The sequence below is a fragment of the Manis pentadactyla genome, chromosome 4, assembly GCF_030020395.1.
Source record: "Manis pentadactyla isolate mManPen7 chromosome 4, mManPen7.hap1, whole genome shotgun sequence".
Classification (NCBI taxonomy): domain Eukaryota; kingdom Metazoa; phylum Chordata; class Mammalia; order Pholidota; family Manidae; genus Manis; species Manis pentadactyla.
In genome coordinates this window covers 110,516,345-110,536,476 of record NC_080022.1, presented here as the reverse complement: position 1 = coordinate 110,536,476, position 20,132 = coordinate 110,516,345, and the positions used below count along the sequence as shown (strand labels likewise).

Below are 20,132 nucleotides of genomic sequence, written 5' to 3'. Positions count from 1 at the left end.
TTCCAGCTGTCACCCTACCAAGCTGTTACAATATCTTGACTATATTCCTTATGCTATACATTACATCCCGGTTACTTATTTATTTTACCATTGGAAGTCTGTCCTTTTTTTTTTTTTTTTTTGTGGGGGCATCTCTCATATTTATTGATCAAATGGTTGTTAACGACAATAAAATTCTGTATAGGGGAGTCAAAGCTCAATGCATAATCATTAATCCACCCCAAGCCTAATTTTCGTCAGTTTAAAATCTTCTGAGGCATAACAAACAAGTTCTTACATGGAGAACAAATTCTTACATAATGAATAAGTTACATAGTGAACAGTACAAGGGCAGTCATCACAGAAACTTTCGGTTTTGCTCATGCATTATGAACTATAAACAGTCAGTTCAAATATGAATACTCATTTGGTTTTCATACTTGATTTATATGTGGTTACCACATTTCTCTCTTTATTATTATTATTTTTAATAAAATGCTGAGGTGGTAGGTAGATACAAGATAAAGGTAGAAAACATAGTTTAGTGTTGTAAGAGAGCAAATGTAGGTGATCAGGTGTGTGCCTGTAGACTATGTGTTAATCCAAGCTAGACAAGGGCAATAAAACATCCACGTATGCAGAAGATTTCTCTCAGAACAGGGGAGGGGGGAGGTTCTAAGCCTCACCTCTGTTGATCCCCAATTTCTCACCTGATGACCCCCCTGCGACTGTGCCTGTCTTAGGTTGTTCCTCCCTTGAGGAATCTTACCCGTCTCTGGCTAACCAGTCATCTTCCGGGGCCATACAGGGAAATGTAAAGTTGGTAAGTGAGAGAGAAGCCTTATAGTTTGAAATGGTTAGCTTTTTATCACTTTGCATATTTATGCCCTGTAGCTTCTATGCCCAGCATTTGTCTTGAGGTATCTTTACCACTTGGAAGAATTATGATACTCGGTAAATTTGATATGAAGCACGAATTCTATTTAAGAGTTGTAATTAGGAAGGAAGAAGAAAAGCTATAGAAGTAGCAGGCGGAAGAAAACATGGGAAGATTGACTATTTCTTTGACATATCTTCTTGTAGAGTAACTTCAGCATGTATAGGGTTTTAAGCTGCTACTTAAATTGCGCACACACAATAACATAATAGGAGTATAGTTACATAACCAAAGCATACCTGTAATTACCAGCCATCTCCAGTGAAACCAAGAAAACCAGTTAGGCACCTTAGGCATTTGTGAAAACTTATCTATGATATGGTGGATATTGTCCAACTGAACTTGAACAGTCTGAGAGAAATCAGACAAATTAAAACAACCCATTCCTGGGGAATGTTCACATCCCATATATTCTTTTAACAGTAAATAGTCTGTAGTTGTAAGATTTTGGAGTGCTACAATTTGCACTTCTCCTAATTCTTGATTGAGTTCCAACAGTATAGATCCAGTCAAATTTGTTGTTTTACTGTATGCACAGGCCAGCTTAGATATCTCCTTCATTCCCATGGCAAGTCCAGGAGCTGGTGGGATGAGTGCATCTACAGCTGTAGCAGTGCGTGGATCTTTTTTGGGGTTTTTTGATGATCATCTTCTGGCATGAGTCTTCCAGAGAGTACTGATGTTGGAAGTTCTCTTTCATATCGTATCTTAGTTCATTTTCGGGGTAGCCCAATTAGGCTTTGATCTTCTGTATAAACGCAAACAGACCCTTTGCCTACACTTTTATATGCCCTTTATACCCTTGTGTAGAACTCATTGGAGGTTACCACACAGGAACTGCCCTTTTTTTGTTTGTTTGTTTTGTTTTGTTTTGTTTTTGGTATCACTAATCTACACTTACATGACGAATATTATGTTTACTAGGCTCTCCCCTATACCAGCTCTCCCCTATAAACCCCTTTACAGTCACTGTCCATCAGCATAGCAAAATGTTGTAGAATCACTACTTGCCTTCTCTGTGTTGTACAGCCCTCCCTTTTATCCTACCCCCCCATGCATGTTAATATTAATTCCCCCCTACTTCTCCCCCCCCTTATCCCTCCCTACCCACCCATCCTCCACAGTCCCTTTCCTTTTGGTACCTGTTAGTCCATTCTTGAGTTCTGTGATTCTGCTGCTGTTTTGTTCCTTCAGTTTTTCCTTTGTTCTTATATTCCACAGATAAGTGAAATCATTTGGTATTTCTCTTTCTCCGCTTGGCTTGTTTCACTGAGCATAATACCCTCCAGCTCCATCCATGTTGCTGCAAATGATTGGATTTGCCCTTTTCTTATGGCTGAGTAGTATTCCATTGTGTATATGTACCACATCTTCTTTATCCATTCATCTATCGATGTACATTTAGGTTGCTTCCAATTCTTGGCTATTGGAAATAGTGCTGTGATAAACATAGGGGTGCACTGATCTTTCTCATACTTGATTGCTGCATTCTTAGGGTAAATTCCTAGGAGTGCAATTCCTGGGTCAAATGGTAAGTCTGTTTTGAGCATTTTGATGTACCTCCTTACTGGTTTCCACAATGGTTGAACTAACTTACATTCCCACCAGCAGTGTAGGAGGGTTCCCCTTTCTCCACAGCCTCGCCAACATTTGTTGTTGTTTGTCTTTTGGATGGCAGCCATCCTTACTGGTGTGGTGATACCTCATTGTGGTTTTAATTTGCATTTCTCTGGTGATTAGCGATGTGGAGCATCTTTTCATGTGCCTGTTGACCATCTGAATTTCTTCTTTGGAGAAGTGTCTGTTCAGATCCTCTGCCCATTTTTTAATTGGCTTATTTGCTTTTTGTTTATTGAGGTATGTGAGCTCTTTATATAATTTGGATGTCACCCCTTATCGATATGTCATTTATGAATATATTCTCCCATATTGTAGGATGTCTTTTTGTTCTACTGATGGTGTCCTTTGGTGTACAGAAGCTTTTTGGTTTGATGGTCCCACTTGTTCATTTTGCTTTTGTTTCCCTTGCCTGGGGAGATATGTTCATGAAGAAGTTGCTCATGTTTATGTCTGAGATATTTTTGCCTATGTTTTTTTCTAAGGGTTTTATGGTTTCATAACTTACATTCAGGTCTTTGATCCATTTCAAGTTTACTTTTGTGTATGGCATTAGACAGTAATCCAGTTTCATTCTCTTAAATGTAACTGTCCAGTTTTGCCAACTACAGGTGTTGAAGAGGCTGTCATTTACCCATTGTATATCCATGGCTCCTTTATCATATATTCGTTGACCATATATGCTTGGGTTCATATCAGGGCTCTCTAGTCTGTTCCATTGGTCTATGGGTATGTTCTTGTGCCAGTACCAAGTTGTCTTGATTACTGTGGCTTTGTAGTAGAGCTTGAAGTCAGGGAGCATAATTCCCCCTGCTTTACTCTTCCTTCTCAGGTTTGCTTTGGCTCTTCGGGGTCTTTTGTGGTTCCATATGAATTTTAGAACTATTTGCTCTAGTTCATTGAAGAATGCTGTTGTTATTTTGATAGGGACTGCATTGAATCTGTAAATTGCTTTAGGCAGGATGGCCATTTTGACAATTCTACCAACTAGTTTTTTTAAAAGTTCATGTATATTAACAGTTTTGTTTCTTTGGAAGGTGCGTCAGACTAGGAATTTTGGTCCCACTAACCCCTACTGGAGAAAGACTTCATTGTTCATCACTGCACATCTCTCTGAATTATTTACTATGTGTAAGCATAACTTTTTTCAACAAAACTAGGTAATTTTGAATAACTAAATCTCAGTGTCTGAGTTTTACTCTAGATACCCTATTCACAGTTGTCCCAGTTGCATATCTTGACTTAATTTCACCTGGTGGGCACATAGAGTTGAAAGTCAAACTCAGATAAATCAAAGCACACATATCTGGCATTAAGAAAGGACAAAACACAAAGGAAGATCTTATAATGTCCAGCCCTCCTGCCCCTTGCCATACTTACCTCTGTGGATTTCCAGTTGTACTGGGTCACTTGGTATTGATAGACCTGTCTGGCACCTGTATTCACCACTGTCATTGACACCGGTAGCAGCGATTCTATATCTGGGGGTCAAGGTCTGAATGGATGTGACATTGAGAAACCACTGTGTGGAGTTGCCACCAGGCCGACGGGGTTTCTCACATCACAGGGTTGTATTTTCCTATTGGAATACAGTGATACATGGAGGCTGCAAGGTGATCACTACCTTTGACGGGTCTACTTGAGGATTAAGTAGTAAAGGGAAAGTCTGAACATTTAGATTTTGTGAATATTGTAAGAAAAGTGTACATCTAATTAGATTGAAAAATAGGCAAGTGGGAACCTACCAAAGCCAGCCATTAAGAGTGTCCAGACCCTGCTGTAAAGAGCTCTGTTCATTTTATTAAATCTGCATCTGGGTGTTGGAGATTTGGGGAAAAATAAATGACTAATTTTTGTCTCATTGTTTGTAAGCAATAAAGTAGGGTTTTAAATAATGGTAAATTAGAGCTGATTTTCTTATCATTTGTGCTGTAGTGTCTCTGAGGGTTAATCTCAGGCCTTAATTAGCATCTGCATTGGAAACAGGCTCGAACTCCTCACTTTCAAGCCTTTGTTACCTACTTTGTTCTCTCTGATAAAAAAATACAGCTTTCTTCCAAAGAGGACTGGTTTGGGAGATGTTGGAAAACCCAGCAGAGCTACTTCTGTGTTTTTGCAATTCTGGCCCTTTCCTGCTATTATAAATACATCAGGCATTTAGTCCAGAGATCAGAGCTCATTTAGGAAGTCTTAGAGAGAAACCCTAAAAACCAGGATTTTATCAAAATCATACTCTAAATATAGGGGATTTTATGTACTTTTTAAGTCTTTCTCATTTCTATCCTCTCCTTATATTCTTTTCTTCAGGATACTTGAGAAGCAGCAGCCTTGAGAAGTAGTAAGGTAGTAAAGGAAGAGAATTTATGTGAGAGATTACTTACCCACTTACCCACCAACTGGAACTGCAAAAGACCAAAGAATAGAGATATTAGCTTGTCAGTTGGTAGATGAAAAGGAGTGGGGAATTGGGGAGACAGAATTAATGCAGACTCGGAGAGATCAGTGTATCTCTCTTTAGTTTCTTTCTACTCTCTTCCCCAAAATCAAGTACCAGTGGTACTCAACAGCCTATAGATGGTTATTGATGAGGCTTTATTTTGATTTGGTGCTTCCAGGCTTAGTGTTACCTCAGTCCCCCTTCCCATTTTTTGATATAATAAGCACTAATGTACCATAGAAACACAGTTGTCTCCATATTCATGTCATCTAGCTTAGGTTACCAAAGGAAGACAAAAAGTGTCCTGAATCCTCATAGTGAGAGCCTGTATCCCCTCTAAGCCAACCTACCCCAAAGGAAAAGAACTGTCAAGAGTCACATGATTTCTCCAAGCTGATGAGAGCAGTGAAATCTGAACCTGAAAGACATTGAAGAGTTTCTGCTCAGGCTCTGGAGCCAACATTCGAAAAGAGAAAGGAAATAGCCTCTTTTGACCATTTTCATCATGTTCCTTTTCTGGGAAAAGCATCCCTAGGTCTTGAAGCATGCTCTCTGCATTCTCATACTTTTAGTCCATATACCCCAGTTTGAAACTGCGTTTTGGGTTTATAACACTCTCAGAATCCAAGTTTTTATATATAAAACTTTTTATATAAAGTTTTATTCTGATTATATTCTCTCTCTACCAATTCTGTTTCTTGGAGCTAGAATATGGCAAATCCTCATTTCTAAAACTGGTTCAAAGCCTGGCTAATGCTTACAAAAGTTGATCACTTGAATCAGATTATTCTATATCAGCCTCTGTGAGGCATGTATGTGAGAAGTAACTCATCTACAAAAGCTCCCCTAATACAAACTGGTCTCTATTCCTTTGGAAATGCATGCAGAATTAATGTCCTATTTTAGTTTAAAAAAAAAAAGCTATCTCCCTTACAGGTATTATGAATTTGGGGTGTTTATCTTGGTTAAATCCAAAGAAATTAAATGTTTAATGTGAATGCTGTAGAGAAGAAAAATAAATCATATACATGAGTGGAAATATCCCTAAGAGGGGATTTTTTAGAGAATGGTGGGAGGCTCTATGCCACCAAAGCTGGTTCCTGAGGCAGAGTTGTAAAGATACAGAAAGATTTTTAAAAGTATTCTGCTAAGAAGACTCATAGACTCCAAGAAGGGACTAGCGGTTATCAAAGGGGAGGGGTGGAGGAGGGTGGGTGGGGAGGAAGGAGAAGGGGATTGAGGGGCATTATGATTGGTGCACATGGTGTGGGGGGATCATGGGGAAGACAATGTAGCACAGAGAAGACAAGTAGTGACTCTGTGGCTTTTTACTACACTGATGGACAGTGACTGCAATGGGATGTGGGGGAACTTGATAATATAGGTGAATATAGTAACCACAATATTTTTCATGTGAAACCTTCATAAGAGTGTATATCAATGATACCTTAATAAAAAAAAGATATTCTGCTAAGATAGAAATAAAATTAAACAGAAACTAGAATGAGTTCAATAAGGGCAAAAAAGGAGTTGGGTAGCAATCTCACCAACAATTACAAATGATGAGAAATAATGTTGTAGATTGAATTACTGGCCTGAATTTCTCACCCCTCCCTGAATCTACAGTATCTCTGCAGCCTCATGAGGGCTGAGGGCACTTCTCTGACTCTTAGCTTTGGCTTGTCCACATGACTTTCAGAGGCCAATGAATGTGGGAGGAAACAGCATTGCGCTAATTCTGAACCTTGACATTAGGAAGCTTCACATATTATCTCTTGCCTCCTTGTGCTTCTGTGATTGTCATAACAAGAATATTACTCTGGCTAGCCAGCTGTGTTGTGAGGTAGAGCTGTCCTAGCCATCATAGCCTGAAGTAGAGCTGACCCAGTTGACCTGCAAACTTCCAGTGAGAAATAAGTGTTTATTGTTGTATGCCCCTGAGATTTTGAGATTAGCATAGAGCAATAGTTGACAGATACAAATGAAAAGCAAGAAGGAAAGGTCTGGAAAGAGCTCAGGACAATCTGAGAGAGATGGGAGTTCACTGAAATATAAATTCAAAGCCTATATTCATAACTATCACACTGTTTTGTGTCCAGTTTTCCACTGTATGGCTGTACCACAACTTATTTTACCTACCTCTCTTCAAGACCTGCATGTTATTTTTGTTTTACTCTTATGGCCAGCACTGCAGGGAATAGTCTTATACCTAATTTTTAAATTATAATCAAATGTATATCACAGTGGTTCAAGAGTCCCCCCTGCCCAGCCCAAGCTCACTCCCCTCCCCTTTGGTAACCACTAGTCATTTCTCAGTGTCTATGAGTCTAATGCTGTTTTGTTCTTTCTGTTTTGCTTTGTTTTTGTATTCCACAAAATAAGTGAAATCATATGGTATTTGTCTTTCTCTGACTGGTTTATTTCACTGAGCATAATAACCTCTACATCCATCCATATTGTTGCAAATGGTGGGATTTCTTTTCTTCTTATGGCTGAATAATATTCTGTTGTGTATATGTACCACCTCTTTATCCATTCATCTATCGATGGACACTTAGGTTGCTTCCATATCTTGGCTGTTGCAAACAGTACGGTGATAAACAGGGGTGCATATGTCTTTTTGAATCATGGACTTTGTTTTCCTCAGATAAATTCCAAGGAATGGGATTACTACTGGATCAAATGGTATTTCTATTTTTAGTTTTTTGAGGAACCTCCATATTGCTCTCCACAGCAGTTACACCAATTTGCCATCCCACAAACAGTGTAGAAGGATTCCTATTTCTCTGCATCCTCGCCAGAATTTATTTTTTATCTTTCGGGTAGTGGCCATTCTAACTGCTGTGAGGTGATATCTGATTGTGGTTTTAATTTGCATTTCCCTGATGATTAGTGATGTTGGGCACCTTTTTATGTTCCTGTTTGCCATCTGAACTTCTTCTTTGGACAAGTGTCTGTTCAGGTCCTCTGCCCATTCTTTAATTGGGTTATTTTTTGGGGGGGCATTGAGGCATATGAGTTCTTTATATATTTTGGATGTGAAGCCGTTATCAGATGAGTTACTTACAAATATATTCTCCAATACTATATGTTGCATTTTTGTTCTCCTGATTGTGTCCTTTGCTGTACAGAAGGTTTTTAGTTTGATGTAGTCCCACTTGTTCATTTTTTATTTTGTTTCCCTTGCCCAAGGAGATGTGTTCAGGAAAAAGTTCCTTATGTTTATATTCAAGAGATTTTTGCCTATGTTTTCTTCTAAAAGTTTTATGGTTTCATGACTTACATTCAGGTCTTGGATCCATTTCAAGTTTACTTTTCTGTATGGAGTTAGACAGTAATCCAGTTTCATTCTATTACATGTAGCTGTCCAGTTTTGCCAACACCAGTCATTGAAGAGGCTGTCTATTCCCAATTGCATATTCATGGCTCCTTTATCATATATTAATTGACCTTATATGCCTGGGTTTATATCTGGGCTTTCTAGTCTGTTCCATTGATTTATAGGTCTGTTCTTGTGCTGGTACCATCTGTTTTGATTACTGTAGCTTTGTAGTACAATCAGGAAGCATAATCCCCCTAGCTTTGTTCTTCTTCCTCAGGATTGCTTTGGCAATTCAGGTTTTTTTGTGGTTGCATATGAATTTTAGAACTATTTGTTCTAGTTCATTGAAGAATGCTGTTGGTATTTTCATAGGAATTGCATTGAACCTGTAAATTGCTTTGGGCAGGATGGCCATTTTTACAATATTAATTTTTCCTGTCCATGAGCACAGGATAGATTTCCATTTTTTGGTGTCTTCTTTAATTTCTCTAATGATTATCTTGTAGTTTTCAGAGTATAGGTCTTGGTTAGATTAATTCCTAGGTATTTTATTCCTTTTGATGCCCTTGTAAATGGAGTTGATTTCCTGATTTCTCTTTCTCATGGTTCATTGTTAGTATATAGGAATGCAACAGATTTCTGTGTATTAATTTTGTATTCTGCAATTTTGCTAAATTTAGTTATTAGTTCTAGTAGTTTTTTGGTGGAGTCTTTAGAGTTTTCTATGTATAATATTGTGTCATCTGCAAATAGTGACAGTTTGACTTCTTCCTTACCAATTTGGATGCCTTTTATCACTGTGTTGTCTGATTGTGTGGCAAGGACCTCCAGAACTATGTTGAATAAAAGTGGTGAGAGTGGACATCCTTGTCTTGTTCCTGATCTTAGAGGAAAAGCTTTCAGCTTTTTGCTATGAAGTATGGTGTTGTCTGTGGGTTTGTCATATATAGCCTTTATTATGTTGAGGTATGTACCCTCTAAACCCACTTTGCTGAGAGTTTTTATCATGAATGGATATTGAATTTTGTCAAATGCTTTTTTAGCATCTGTTGGGATTATCATGTGGTTTTGATCCTTTTTATTAATGTAATGTATGATATTGATTGAGCTTTGAATATTGTATCATCCTTGCATCCCTGGAATAAATCCCATTTGGTAATGATGGATAACCTTTTTTGGTGTATTTTCAGATTCAGTTTGCTAATATTTTGTTGAAGATTTTTGCATCTATGTTCATCAGGGATATTGGCCTTTAATTTTCTTTTTTTGTGGTATCTTTGTCTGGTTTTGGTATTAAAAAAATTCTGGCCTCATAAATGAGTTTGGAAGTATTCCCTCTTCTACTTTTTGGAATACTTTAAGAAGGATGGGTGCTAGCTCTTCTTTAAATGTTTAGTAGAATACAGCAGTGAAGCTGTCTGGCACTGGAGTTTTATTTTTGGGAGTAATTTGATTACCAATTTGATTTCATTGCTGTTAATTGGTCTGTTCATATTTTCTTTTTCTTCCTGGGTCAGTCTCAGAAGGTTGTACTTTTCTAGAGAGTTGTCCATTTCTTCTAAGTTGTTCAATTTATTGGCATATAATTCTTCATAGTATTCTCTACTAATTCTTTGTATTTCTGTAGTATCTGTTGTGATTATTCCTTCTTTGTTTCTGATTCTGGTTATGTGTGTACACTCTCCTTTCTTTCTTGATAAGTCTGGCTAAGGGTTTATCTATGTTGTTTATTTTCTCAAAGAAGCAGCTCCTGGTTTCATTGATTTTTTCTATTGTTTTGTTCTCAATTTTATTTCTGCTCTGATCTTTATTATGTCCTTCCTTCTACTATCTTGGGTTTCATTTGTTCTTTTTCTAGTTTCATTAATTGTGAGTTTAGATTGTTCAGTTGGGATTGTTCTTCTTTCTTGACGTAAGCCTGTATTGCTATGTACTTTCCTCTTAGAATTGCTTTTGCTGCCTCCCACGGATTTTGGGCTGTTGTGTTTTTGTTTTCATTTGTCTCCATGTATTGCTTGATTTCTGTTTTAGTTTGGTCATTGAACCTTTGGTTATTTAAAAACATGTTGTTTAGCCTCCACATGTTTGTAAGTCTTTTTGCTTCCTTTGTGTAATTTATTTCTAGTTTCATACCATTGTGGTCTGAGAAGCTGCTTGATACAATTTCAATCTTTTTGAATTTACTGAGGTTCTTGTGGCCTAGTATGTGATCTATTCTGGAGAATGTTCCATGTACCCTTGAGGAAAATGTATGTCCTGCTACATTTGGATGTTCTGTAGGTATCTGTTAAGTCCATTTGATCTAATGTATTGTTTAGTGCCTCTGTTCCCTTGTTTATTTTCTGTCTGGTTGATCAGTGTATCAATGTAAGCGGTGTGTTAAAGTTTCCTAAAATGAATGTAGGGCTATCTATTTCCCCCTTTAATTCTGTTAGTATTTGTTTAACATATTTAGGTGCTCCAATGATGGGTGCATAGATACAATGATGGGTTATATCCTCTTGTTGGACTGTCTCCTTTATCATTATGTAATATCCTTCTTTGTCTCTTATTACTTTCTCTGTTTTGAAGTCTATTTTGTCTGATATGAGTACTGCTACTCCTGCTTTTTTCTCCCTATTATTTGCATGAAATCTTTTTCCTTCCATTCACTTTTAGTCTGTGTATGTCTTTGGGTCTGAAACAAGTCTCTTGTAGGCAGCATATAGACAGGTCATGTTTCTTCATCCATTCTGCCACTCTATGTCTTTTTATTGGTGCATTCAGTCCATTTACATTTAAGGTGATTATTGATAGGTATGTACTTGTTGCTGTTTTATTATTTTCTGGTTTTTATGTCTCCTCTCTGTTCATTTCTTTCTCTCTTATACTCTTCTCATTATTTGATGGTTTTTTTTTAGTGTTGTGACTAGGTTTCTCTTTTTAATTTTTCTCTATATCTGTTGTAGGGTTTAGTTTTGTGGTTACCAAAAGTTCAAGGATAACTTCTTTACTATATAATAGTCTATCTTAAATTGCTTATTACTCTATTTCAAACACAATCTAAAGATACTTTTTCTTCCTTCTTCTTCTTCCTGCATGTTTTTTGTATTAGATGTCATAATCTTCACTTTTTGTGTATCCCTCTACTGATTATGTGTATAGTTATTTTGCTTCTTTTGTTTTAATTTTGTACATACTTGGCAATTAATTGGTCTACTACCTTTATTTTACTGTTGGCTTATTTTCAGTGTTGAAAGCTATTTAGCTTTAGAGTCATTTCCATCTACAGCAGTTCCTTTAATATATCCTGCAAGTGAATTCCTTCAAGTGTTGTTTATCTAGAAATTGTTTAATCCCTGTTTCAAATTTAAATGATACTCTTGCTGAGTAGAGGATTCTTGGTTGGAGGTCCTTCTGTTTCAGAACATTAAGTATTTCATGCCACTCCTTTCTGGCCTATAAAATTTCTGCTGAGAAGTTTGCTGACAGACTGGTGAGGTTTCCCTTTTGTCTCTCTGACTGCTGTCAGTACTCTCTCCTTGTCTTTGATCTTTGCCATTTTAATTATTATGTCTTGATATTGTCTTCCTGGGGTCCCTTTTGTTAGGGGATTGCTGTGCTTCCATGACTGAGCATCCATTTCCTTCCCCGGCTTGGGAAGGTTTCAGCAATTATTCCCTCAAAGAGACTTACAATCCCTTTGTCTCCCTCTTCTCCTTCTGGTACCTCTGTTATGCAAATATTGTTCTGTTTATATTGGTTACACAGCTCTCTTATTATTCTTTCATTCCTAGAGACTGCTCCCTCCATGCCTCTGATCTCTCTCTTCCCCTCAGCCTGACATCAGGTAATAAGAAATCTCCCCACACTACTCCAACTGGCCTCACAGACTGGTTACACCTCCTCACATTCTCTGAATGCTTCATCAAGGAGAAAAAACAATCTGGCTGCTGTAGTAACCCTGTCAAGTGCAAATGTTCAACTTCTTGGTTCATATTCCTACAAAAGACTGTGGTGTTATCAGATCTCTGGTAGCAGGAGTGACTAATAACCCCAACAAAATTCAGTAGCTTGCTTGCCAAGTAAAATTTCTTGGGACTATGTGGTTAAATCTGTCTGGCAATGTTCAATCCCTCTGGCAGCCATAAGGGAAAAATAAAAAACAAACTGCTTTCTCTGAAAAAGTAAAGAACACTATATTTCTGATACTGAAACCACTACTGCATGCTAGACTTGTAACTTCTACCAAAATTTGGCATGTTCATTGTATCGTAAAAATTGTTGTTCCACTGTTTTCTGGTCTCACCATACTTTTTAATGAGAAATCTACATTATGGTTAAAATTTGAAAAATACAGAAATAACATTAAAGCAATAATCTCCATTGCCTCTAAACTGAACTCTCCAAAATAAGCAGTATTTAAAATATCATGGTTGTAGTTTAAAAAATGGTGGAATTAGAGCACTAATTGGTGGTGTTTGGCCAGAGGACCAAAGAATTCCCAAGTCTCATTCTTACAATAACCTAGGTTCCCTGATGGGTGTGGGTGTTCCTGAGCAAGATATGTACACAAAGGAAACTGGTGGTGTATATAATCACAGTTTGTTATTGGTAGAACTTGTGCCACAGTAAACTGGACCACCAAAAGGTCTTAGAGGTTTTTCCTTCTGTCTAAGCACAAAACAACATTTACTAAACTTTCCCAAATCAGTCTGATGGTGTAAGTCCTATAAGGAGAGGGCCAGACAGAAGGCAGATGGAGTGCGGATTCTGGGTTCAAGGTTCCCCTTGACACCAGCCATGGTGGCAGTTTTGATGCTCAGGTGGAAAAAGGACAGTAATAGCCACACCTCTTTGATGTTCTAATATACTGTGTCCTCAAGCATTAGAAAAAAAAGTTCAGTATCTATCCTGGTATGTGAAGAATGAGAAGAGTGTTCCTCCAATGTGTATTGTGTTAAGGAAGAGGGATAGCAGAGAATTTCCCTTTTCTACACCAATATTTCCCTTTGACTTTTGGATGTCCTTCCAAATAATAATAAGAGAGATACATTAGGTAAGTCCTTCAAAAGGCCATTTTTCTTCCCATTGTCATTCCTCCTGTGTATTATTCTGGGCCAGGAAATAGGCAACTTAAGTGACCAAGGAATGCCATTTTAATATTATTGCACAGTCTTCTAAAGCATATGAGAACATGGCATACATTCAGTTATTATAAGGACTACACTATCTTAAGAGGTTACCAGTACTTTCCCTTTATGAATTATAAAGTGTTGCATTATATATATATATATATATATATATATATATATATTTTATATTTATATATTTATATATGTACAAAATACATATAATGGTATGTATTCTACATGGTAACTTTTTTATCATTAAATTTCCTTTAGACTAATAAAAATATTGAAAATTTGCAATCCAATAAAGAAATTTCTCTCCACTAATTTCCTCATCAAAATAGATGAGGTGGCCATCAACATGAAAATTAAATTGTGAAAACAACTCCTCTCTGGTTTTTAGAAATCTTCTCTGGTTCCAACCAGTCATAGGTCTTCAGAAGCTGTTACCTTTATTTCTTGGGCTTATTTCTTTCTGCCAACACCTCCAAAGATGGATTTAGGAACCTTCCTGTACACCATGTTTCTGAAGTTCCTAAAAGTCAACTAAACCCATGAAACTATCCAAGCAACAGCTCCATATCTATAAAATTTAGAACCAGTGAGGCTGCTGCAAACAAAAAGGCCAGGCTTACATTTTTTATAGCAATTAATCTTAGTTGGAAAGAAAGAGTAAACACCCAAACAGAAGAGAACAGAGGGTCTTGAACTCAAGTTTCCTGAAATACTAGGCAGTTCTTTCAGTCTATGAGGACTTAAAGTCTATGAGGATTGAATATAAATAGATTAGCTGAAGGTAAATAAAGTTTAAATTATATTTAAAAGATTGATAATTTCTAGTGTAGTCTTTAAATGTGAAATACAGTTTGGTGTATATAATTGGCACCTAACATGTTGGTGGTCGGAGTTTCACATTCCCACTACATTTTCACTAAGCAGCTCCACTTTCTGGAATGTATCCTCTATTAATGTTTAACTCCATTTCTCCAGTAGCCTTGGAAAAGGTGAATAGCACCAGAAAACGCCAAACCCAGTAAACAGAAGAGAATGCGGGGAAGGGAAAGACTACTAAAATTGATAAAACTGGCAGGAGGGAAGAAAAGGGAGTCCTTGCTACTGAATTCATAGACATGAGGAAACAATAAATGAGTATCATAAAGACATATATGCCAACCAAAGAAAAAATTTAGAGGAAATGGATGTATTCCAGTAATGATTTTGGGGGGGTGGGGCAGATGGACGAGTCCTACAAGCCTTACATTTTTTAGACCAGAACTCAAAAATCTCCTCACAGTGAAAGCGAAGGACCAAAAATGTTCATTAGAGGAAATGACTCAAAACCAAGTAAATTCTAAGAGAATGAAAAGATTATACCTTTCTCCAACTTATTTTATGAGTTCAACACCTGTGTATTGAAGCCAAAAACCCAAAAAAGGCAATGTGAAAAGCAGAAATTACAGGCTTGTCTTATTCTGAATATAGCTGCAAATTTTCTTAAAATATGGAATCCAGCCATACGTTTAAAAATATATCGTGATAAAACTGGTCTTATACTGGGGACAGTGGTTGATTATCATTAGAAAATAAATTAACCTAATTCATCACATTAACAGCTTAAAGGATAGTCTTAATAACTTAAGTCATAGTCACTAAAACACAGAAAAGGTATTTGACAAAATTTCAGCATCAATTTATGATTCTTGAAAACCTCTGCACATTAATAGGAATAAAAGAGAAGCACCCAGATCTGCTAAGAGTGGCTTCCAAAACAAAAACTAACAGACAGAAGCCTTCAGCAAACATTATATTTGATGATTAAATACTGACTTCACCCGCCCCACCCAGCTTCCCAATGAGGAACTACCAGCAAGCAAGCAAATAGGCCTACTGTGACAACTTCTCATCACAACCATTGTGATGGGGATCTTAGCCAGTGAGGAAAGGCCAGAGAAAGAAAAGGTATGAGATGTGAAGATGAAAATGAAAACCATAATTATTTACATGCATGAGAGACAAACCACGAGAATTATCAGGAGAATTTAGTTTATTTGGAACATACAAAAATGAAAAAGTGGGCTTTTCAGAGAAAGTGGGCTAAACTGAGGGTTCAAAACACAAAGGTGAAAGGGCAAGCTCCCAGATTCTATTTCAGCCAATTGGGTCCTGGATCCTATTTCAGCCAATTGGGATCTGGATCCTATTTCACCCAATCAGAGCTTAGTCCCTCTCTCCCCTCCAGTCAGCAAGAACACCCACCACCCCTGGACCCTGCCAACTGACCAAAGCCACGACTCATCACCCCCCAACTACCCACAGGCCCAGCCAATCAGCCAGGGCCACAGCGATCACCGCCCCCCCCCAAACTGCCCTGGAAACCCATAAAACCTTTGTTCTGGGGAAAATGCACTCTCTTTCTCTGGCATCTTGCCACTGCATTGGTGTAGATGAGAGATTGAGCTCGAGCTAGCTCGAATAAAGGCTCTTTGCTTTTGCATCGGTGTTGGCTCCTTGGTGGTCGTCTGGGATTCGCGACTTTGGGCACAACATTTGGGGGCTCATCCGGGATCCCAGAGACCTCCAGGACTCCCAACCCAGAGGGCCCTGTGCCAGCTGGTGAGTGCACTCAGTTATCTGTCTGTCCTTGCCTACCTGTGTCTCACTCTGTCTTTATCTGTGTCTCACTGTTTTTGTTCGTGAACAAGCCTGTAGAAGCCTGTAGGAGCTCCAATCTGTATCTGGGTCGGCATTGACTTAGGCAGACGCGCTGGCGGGTCCCCGACCAGGGGTCTTGGGAGATGTCCCTTGCCCCCATCTGGAGGATGAGGTCCTCATCTGTGAGGAAAGTCGGCTGCCACTGCAGCCCAACAGACCCTGAACTTACTTTCAGTTTTGCCTCCGCAGCCGCGGCAGATACTTCTCTCTAGGCGCCTGTTGTTTGTCGTGTTTGTCTTAGTCTTGTTGACAGAAGAAATGGGACAGACTCAGATGACCCCCTTGTCTCTCATGACAGACCATTTTTCTCAGACGTTATGGAGAGAGCTCACAATTTGAGCACAGACGTCAGGAAAGGAAAATTTCGTGTTTTCTGCACCTCCAAGTGGCCGTCCTTTAACGTTGGCAGCTGCCGGAGGGAACATTTAATCCAACCACTCTTTTACAGGTTAAAGATATTAGGGGGAGAGCTAACAACCTCAGTGTGGAAGTCCAGAAGGGTCGGTGGCAGACTTTTTGTTCTTGTGAGTAGCCAGTTTTCAATGTCGGATGGCTGCCAGAGGGAATCTTATCATTATGTCGCAATCTGTATGTTTGTGTGTTTAAGTGTGTAAATGAAAATATCTTTCTACCTCCGGATGGTATTAATGAAATTGATTTAAAGCAAGCGCTTGTGAAAATTAGGCATTCTAAAACTTCCAGAAAATCTGATAAAAAATGTTAAGCATTAATGCTAATTTGAGTTTGGCTGAGGTCCGCATGTTCTTGTAGTTATCAGCTACCTAAGTTTACCTAAGGTCATTCAAGTCAATGTTATCTGCTAAATCTTTTAAGAATAAAATGTTTAAAGGCTTGGCTTTGTCTAATATTCAGTAAAGGTCTTGTAAGTAATCTCGCATAGTTGTTACGAATGAGTGAACTAAAATGAGTGTGGCAAGTGAACACCTTTTTAATTGTGTGTTACAGTGTGTATACCTACCTACAGCCTGAGAATCTCTGTGGTAACCTAAAACCTTAAAGTTTTGCTAAGTTAAGAAGATATACTTTATGTTTAGTGAGAGATTGTGCTATAAAGCTCATAGTTACAGAAATTATAAAATGTTCATAAATTTGTCAATCTAAAGAATGCTAGTGTAACCGTTTACAATAGCCTACTCCTCAGTGTTCACTGAAAATTAAAGTTTCTAATGGTTTTAAGTTCTAATTAAAACTACTTAAAGTAATAAAGAAAACATTTCTGTATGCTAAAAGATGTATGTTTTAAAAAGAGAAAGTATAAAGAATGGAAATACATTCTACATGCTAAAGAATGTGTCTTTTGATAAAAGAAAGTAACGTTGTTGTGAAGTACAGCTGTTTATTTAAAGAGGGAGAACTGAATGTAAAAGGAAGTTGTAGAAAGTTTGTGAAAAAATTGATATGGTCATGCTATATAAAATTAAAGCAAATGAATCTCAGTATCAAGTACACAGCAAAATTAGAATTTTGTTTTCAGTTAAAAAGACTAGGTTTCCTTAACTGTTAATCTGCTCTTTCTGTTGAAAGATTACAAAGGGTTCTCTAATTGTTTTATCAAAGCAGTTTCTCATGCTTAAAGTCTCAATGAGTTGTCCGAGTATTTAAGAAAATGAGATCTTAATATTAAAAGGACTAAAAGCTAAACTATGCTAACAACTGTAACCTTCTTTATTTGCCTTTCAGGTATTTTGTTGTCATTCTGGTTAAATGGGTAAGTATTGCTTCATAGCAACCTATAATACTATTTAAGCAAGTGCCAAATAAACTTTCTTCTGACAACTTCCCAAAATCAAATTCAAAAAGGTACTTTTACCTCTAGTTAAATCTGATATTTTCCAGAGGGCCCCTGGAACATGTCAGAGGAATTTTTTTCTCATTGGAAGAAAGTATTTGACTAATTTGGCTTATTTATCTGATATATACTTACCTGCTTAATTACCTGGAAAGCACTGTCAAAGAGAATGATGCTAAACTTTGTTACTGAATGTTTTTTTGTTACAGAAATATTCGAATTTCCTTATGTCAACTGTCTTGCAGTAAGCTCTCATCAAATCTTTAGCCATTGTCATTTGTAAGTCTTTTGGCATTTATAGTCACTGTTTTATTACTCCTAAACTAGTAAAGAACTAAATTTCAGCAGTACAGGTATTAGTTACATAGGGTTAAGTAAACAAAAGAAGATGATTTTATGGCTTTTTGTTTCAGATATTGCTGATAAAGTGCTTTAAGCTTTTTCTCTTAAGCTGACAACAGTTTATTAAATAACTACCTTTATAAGCAGAATTGAAACTTTATCTTTCTCTCTACCTGATCCCTCCAGAATTTAAAAACTCTCAGTGACTATTTTTATATTTCATGGCAATATGTTTATTTGCATAAGTTCAATAAGAACCTGCTTTCTTTTCTAAGAGGACCAATTAAAAACAGGTTATACCACCAAGGCTTTGACTGGAATGTCACACCTGAGAGACACATGCATAAACTCAGGTATGATCAGCTTTAAGGAACTAAGGTTGACTTTATAAAGCCAACGAAGCCCCTTGGAAGAACTGGCCTGGTACCTTGCTTATGAAGTTCCCAGCAGCCATACCAGGTGAGTAAGGAAAGTCAATTCTTGGCAGGTGCAGGAATCTCAGGATGTCTCAGAGACCTCAAGAAGAGAAGAATTCATCCAAATCTACAGGTGCTGCAGGCAAAGCCTGATGGCAAGTCTGGCTTGGCTGTCTGGCCTCGAGGCCTTTAAAAGTTCAATCTGAAATTCCTTACAGAAAGTTCCAGCAAAGCATATTTAAAAGAGCCTGTGTAATCAATTGCTCTTCTTGCTGCACTTACACAAATAATCAAGCCAGCTGTTAATTATTTTCTTAACCTGGTTACTTCTAATAAAAATGAGAGTGATTTTAGAGAAAAGTATTGTTTCAATAACTCAGCCTTATCCATACTAAATCCTAATACTAGTTATTGAGACATAAACTAGATCCAGAATTCCAGCTTCTTCAAAATATCTAGCTATGATTTTCCAGATGTTTTAGTTTTCTCCTATCATTGCAATTAAAGTTTTACTATTTCTAGTTCTCATTTTCAGTCATGCATTCTTAATCTCATCAAGTTTGTCCTTCCAGAATGGAAAATCCAACTCCAGATGTTGCTACATAACCTAATAACACAATTTGTTTTATCTTGCCTAGAAGCCACAAAACTGCAAATAGGAATAGAAATGAAACCCAGAATAGAAGCGCCAACCTTCTGAGGCCCTCTCAACTGACCAGTGATAGAGACCTAGCTGCACCCTTTACTGCGCCCCCTTCTCAGCACGAAGCAGCCAGAGCGGTCATCGCCCCTTTTCCCTAGCAGCAGCTAGGGTCTCTATCTGTAGAGGGGAGAATGAGACAGGGACCATAGGCTTAGACAGAATAAAGTGAGAGCCTCTGGAGAAAACAAGGCAGGATATTTGCAATCAGAGCAATGTAACTACATGCTAGAACCCCTGCCCCACTAAAACTATGTTGAACATTAAGCTCTAGGATCATTCTTCAGTGAGATCAGTTAATGTTCCCCAGATAAAGAAGAGTAGCACATGTTTTATTATGCTAATCATTTGTAATCATGTATAAGATTCACTTTAGCATACTAAAAGGCCCAGGCCTATGTGCTGTCTTTCCTCTTTCTGATCTGACTAGGTAATTTTGCAAGCTGAGCAACTGACTTAGCATGCAGACCCAGCTGTAGATGGCATAGTAAAAGGCAGGATTCTTTAGCAAATAGACAATATCTCAGCCCACCTTAGAGGCTGGGCACGCAGTCTTTTGATGTGCGCCCAAACCAAGGCGCCAGTGTCCCAGAGAGAAATCAAGGCAGGAAATTATCTTTAATATTCAAAGACCCCTTGCCATCCTACTTCTTTTACTAACCCTTGAGCCCTGTATCATCAGCAGGCTGGTCCAGATTGTCAGAGACCACGTGGGGGCTGTCCAACTGATAATCCTCCATGCTCAGTAC

The 20,132-nt window shown here is 37.8% G+C and overlaps 1 protein-coding gene across 6 annotated transcripts in view; it reads left to right on the top strand.

Moving 5' to 3' along the window:
* Positions 1–20,132, top strand: part of LOC118920045 (histone H2B type 2-F) — a 110,117-nt gene that overhangs the window by 42,712 nt on the left and 47,273 nt on the right. Inside the window, exons 2-3 of one of the 6 annotated variants that reach the window (XM_057500666.1) lie at positions 17,817–17,844; positions 18,755–19,508. The exons of 1 other annotated variant lie outside the window; for it this stretch is intronic. In XM_057500666.1, coding sequence (XP_057356649.1) covers positions 17,817–17,844; positions 18,755–18,889 — 163 coding nt within the window. In that variant the 3' untranslated portion in view covers positions 18,890–19,508. Of the gene's footprint in view, positions 1–12,068; positions 12,569–17,816; positions 17,845–18,542; positions 18,570–18,754; positions 19,509–20,132 lie in introns of those variants that run through there. 4 more of the 6 variants (XM_057500669.1, XM_057500665.1, XM_057500667.1 and 1 more) reach the window with 4 other exon arrangements.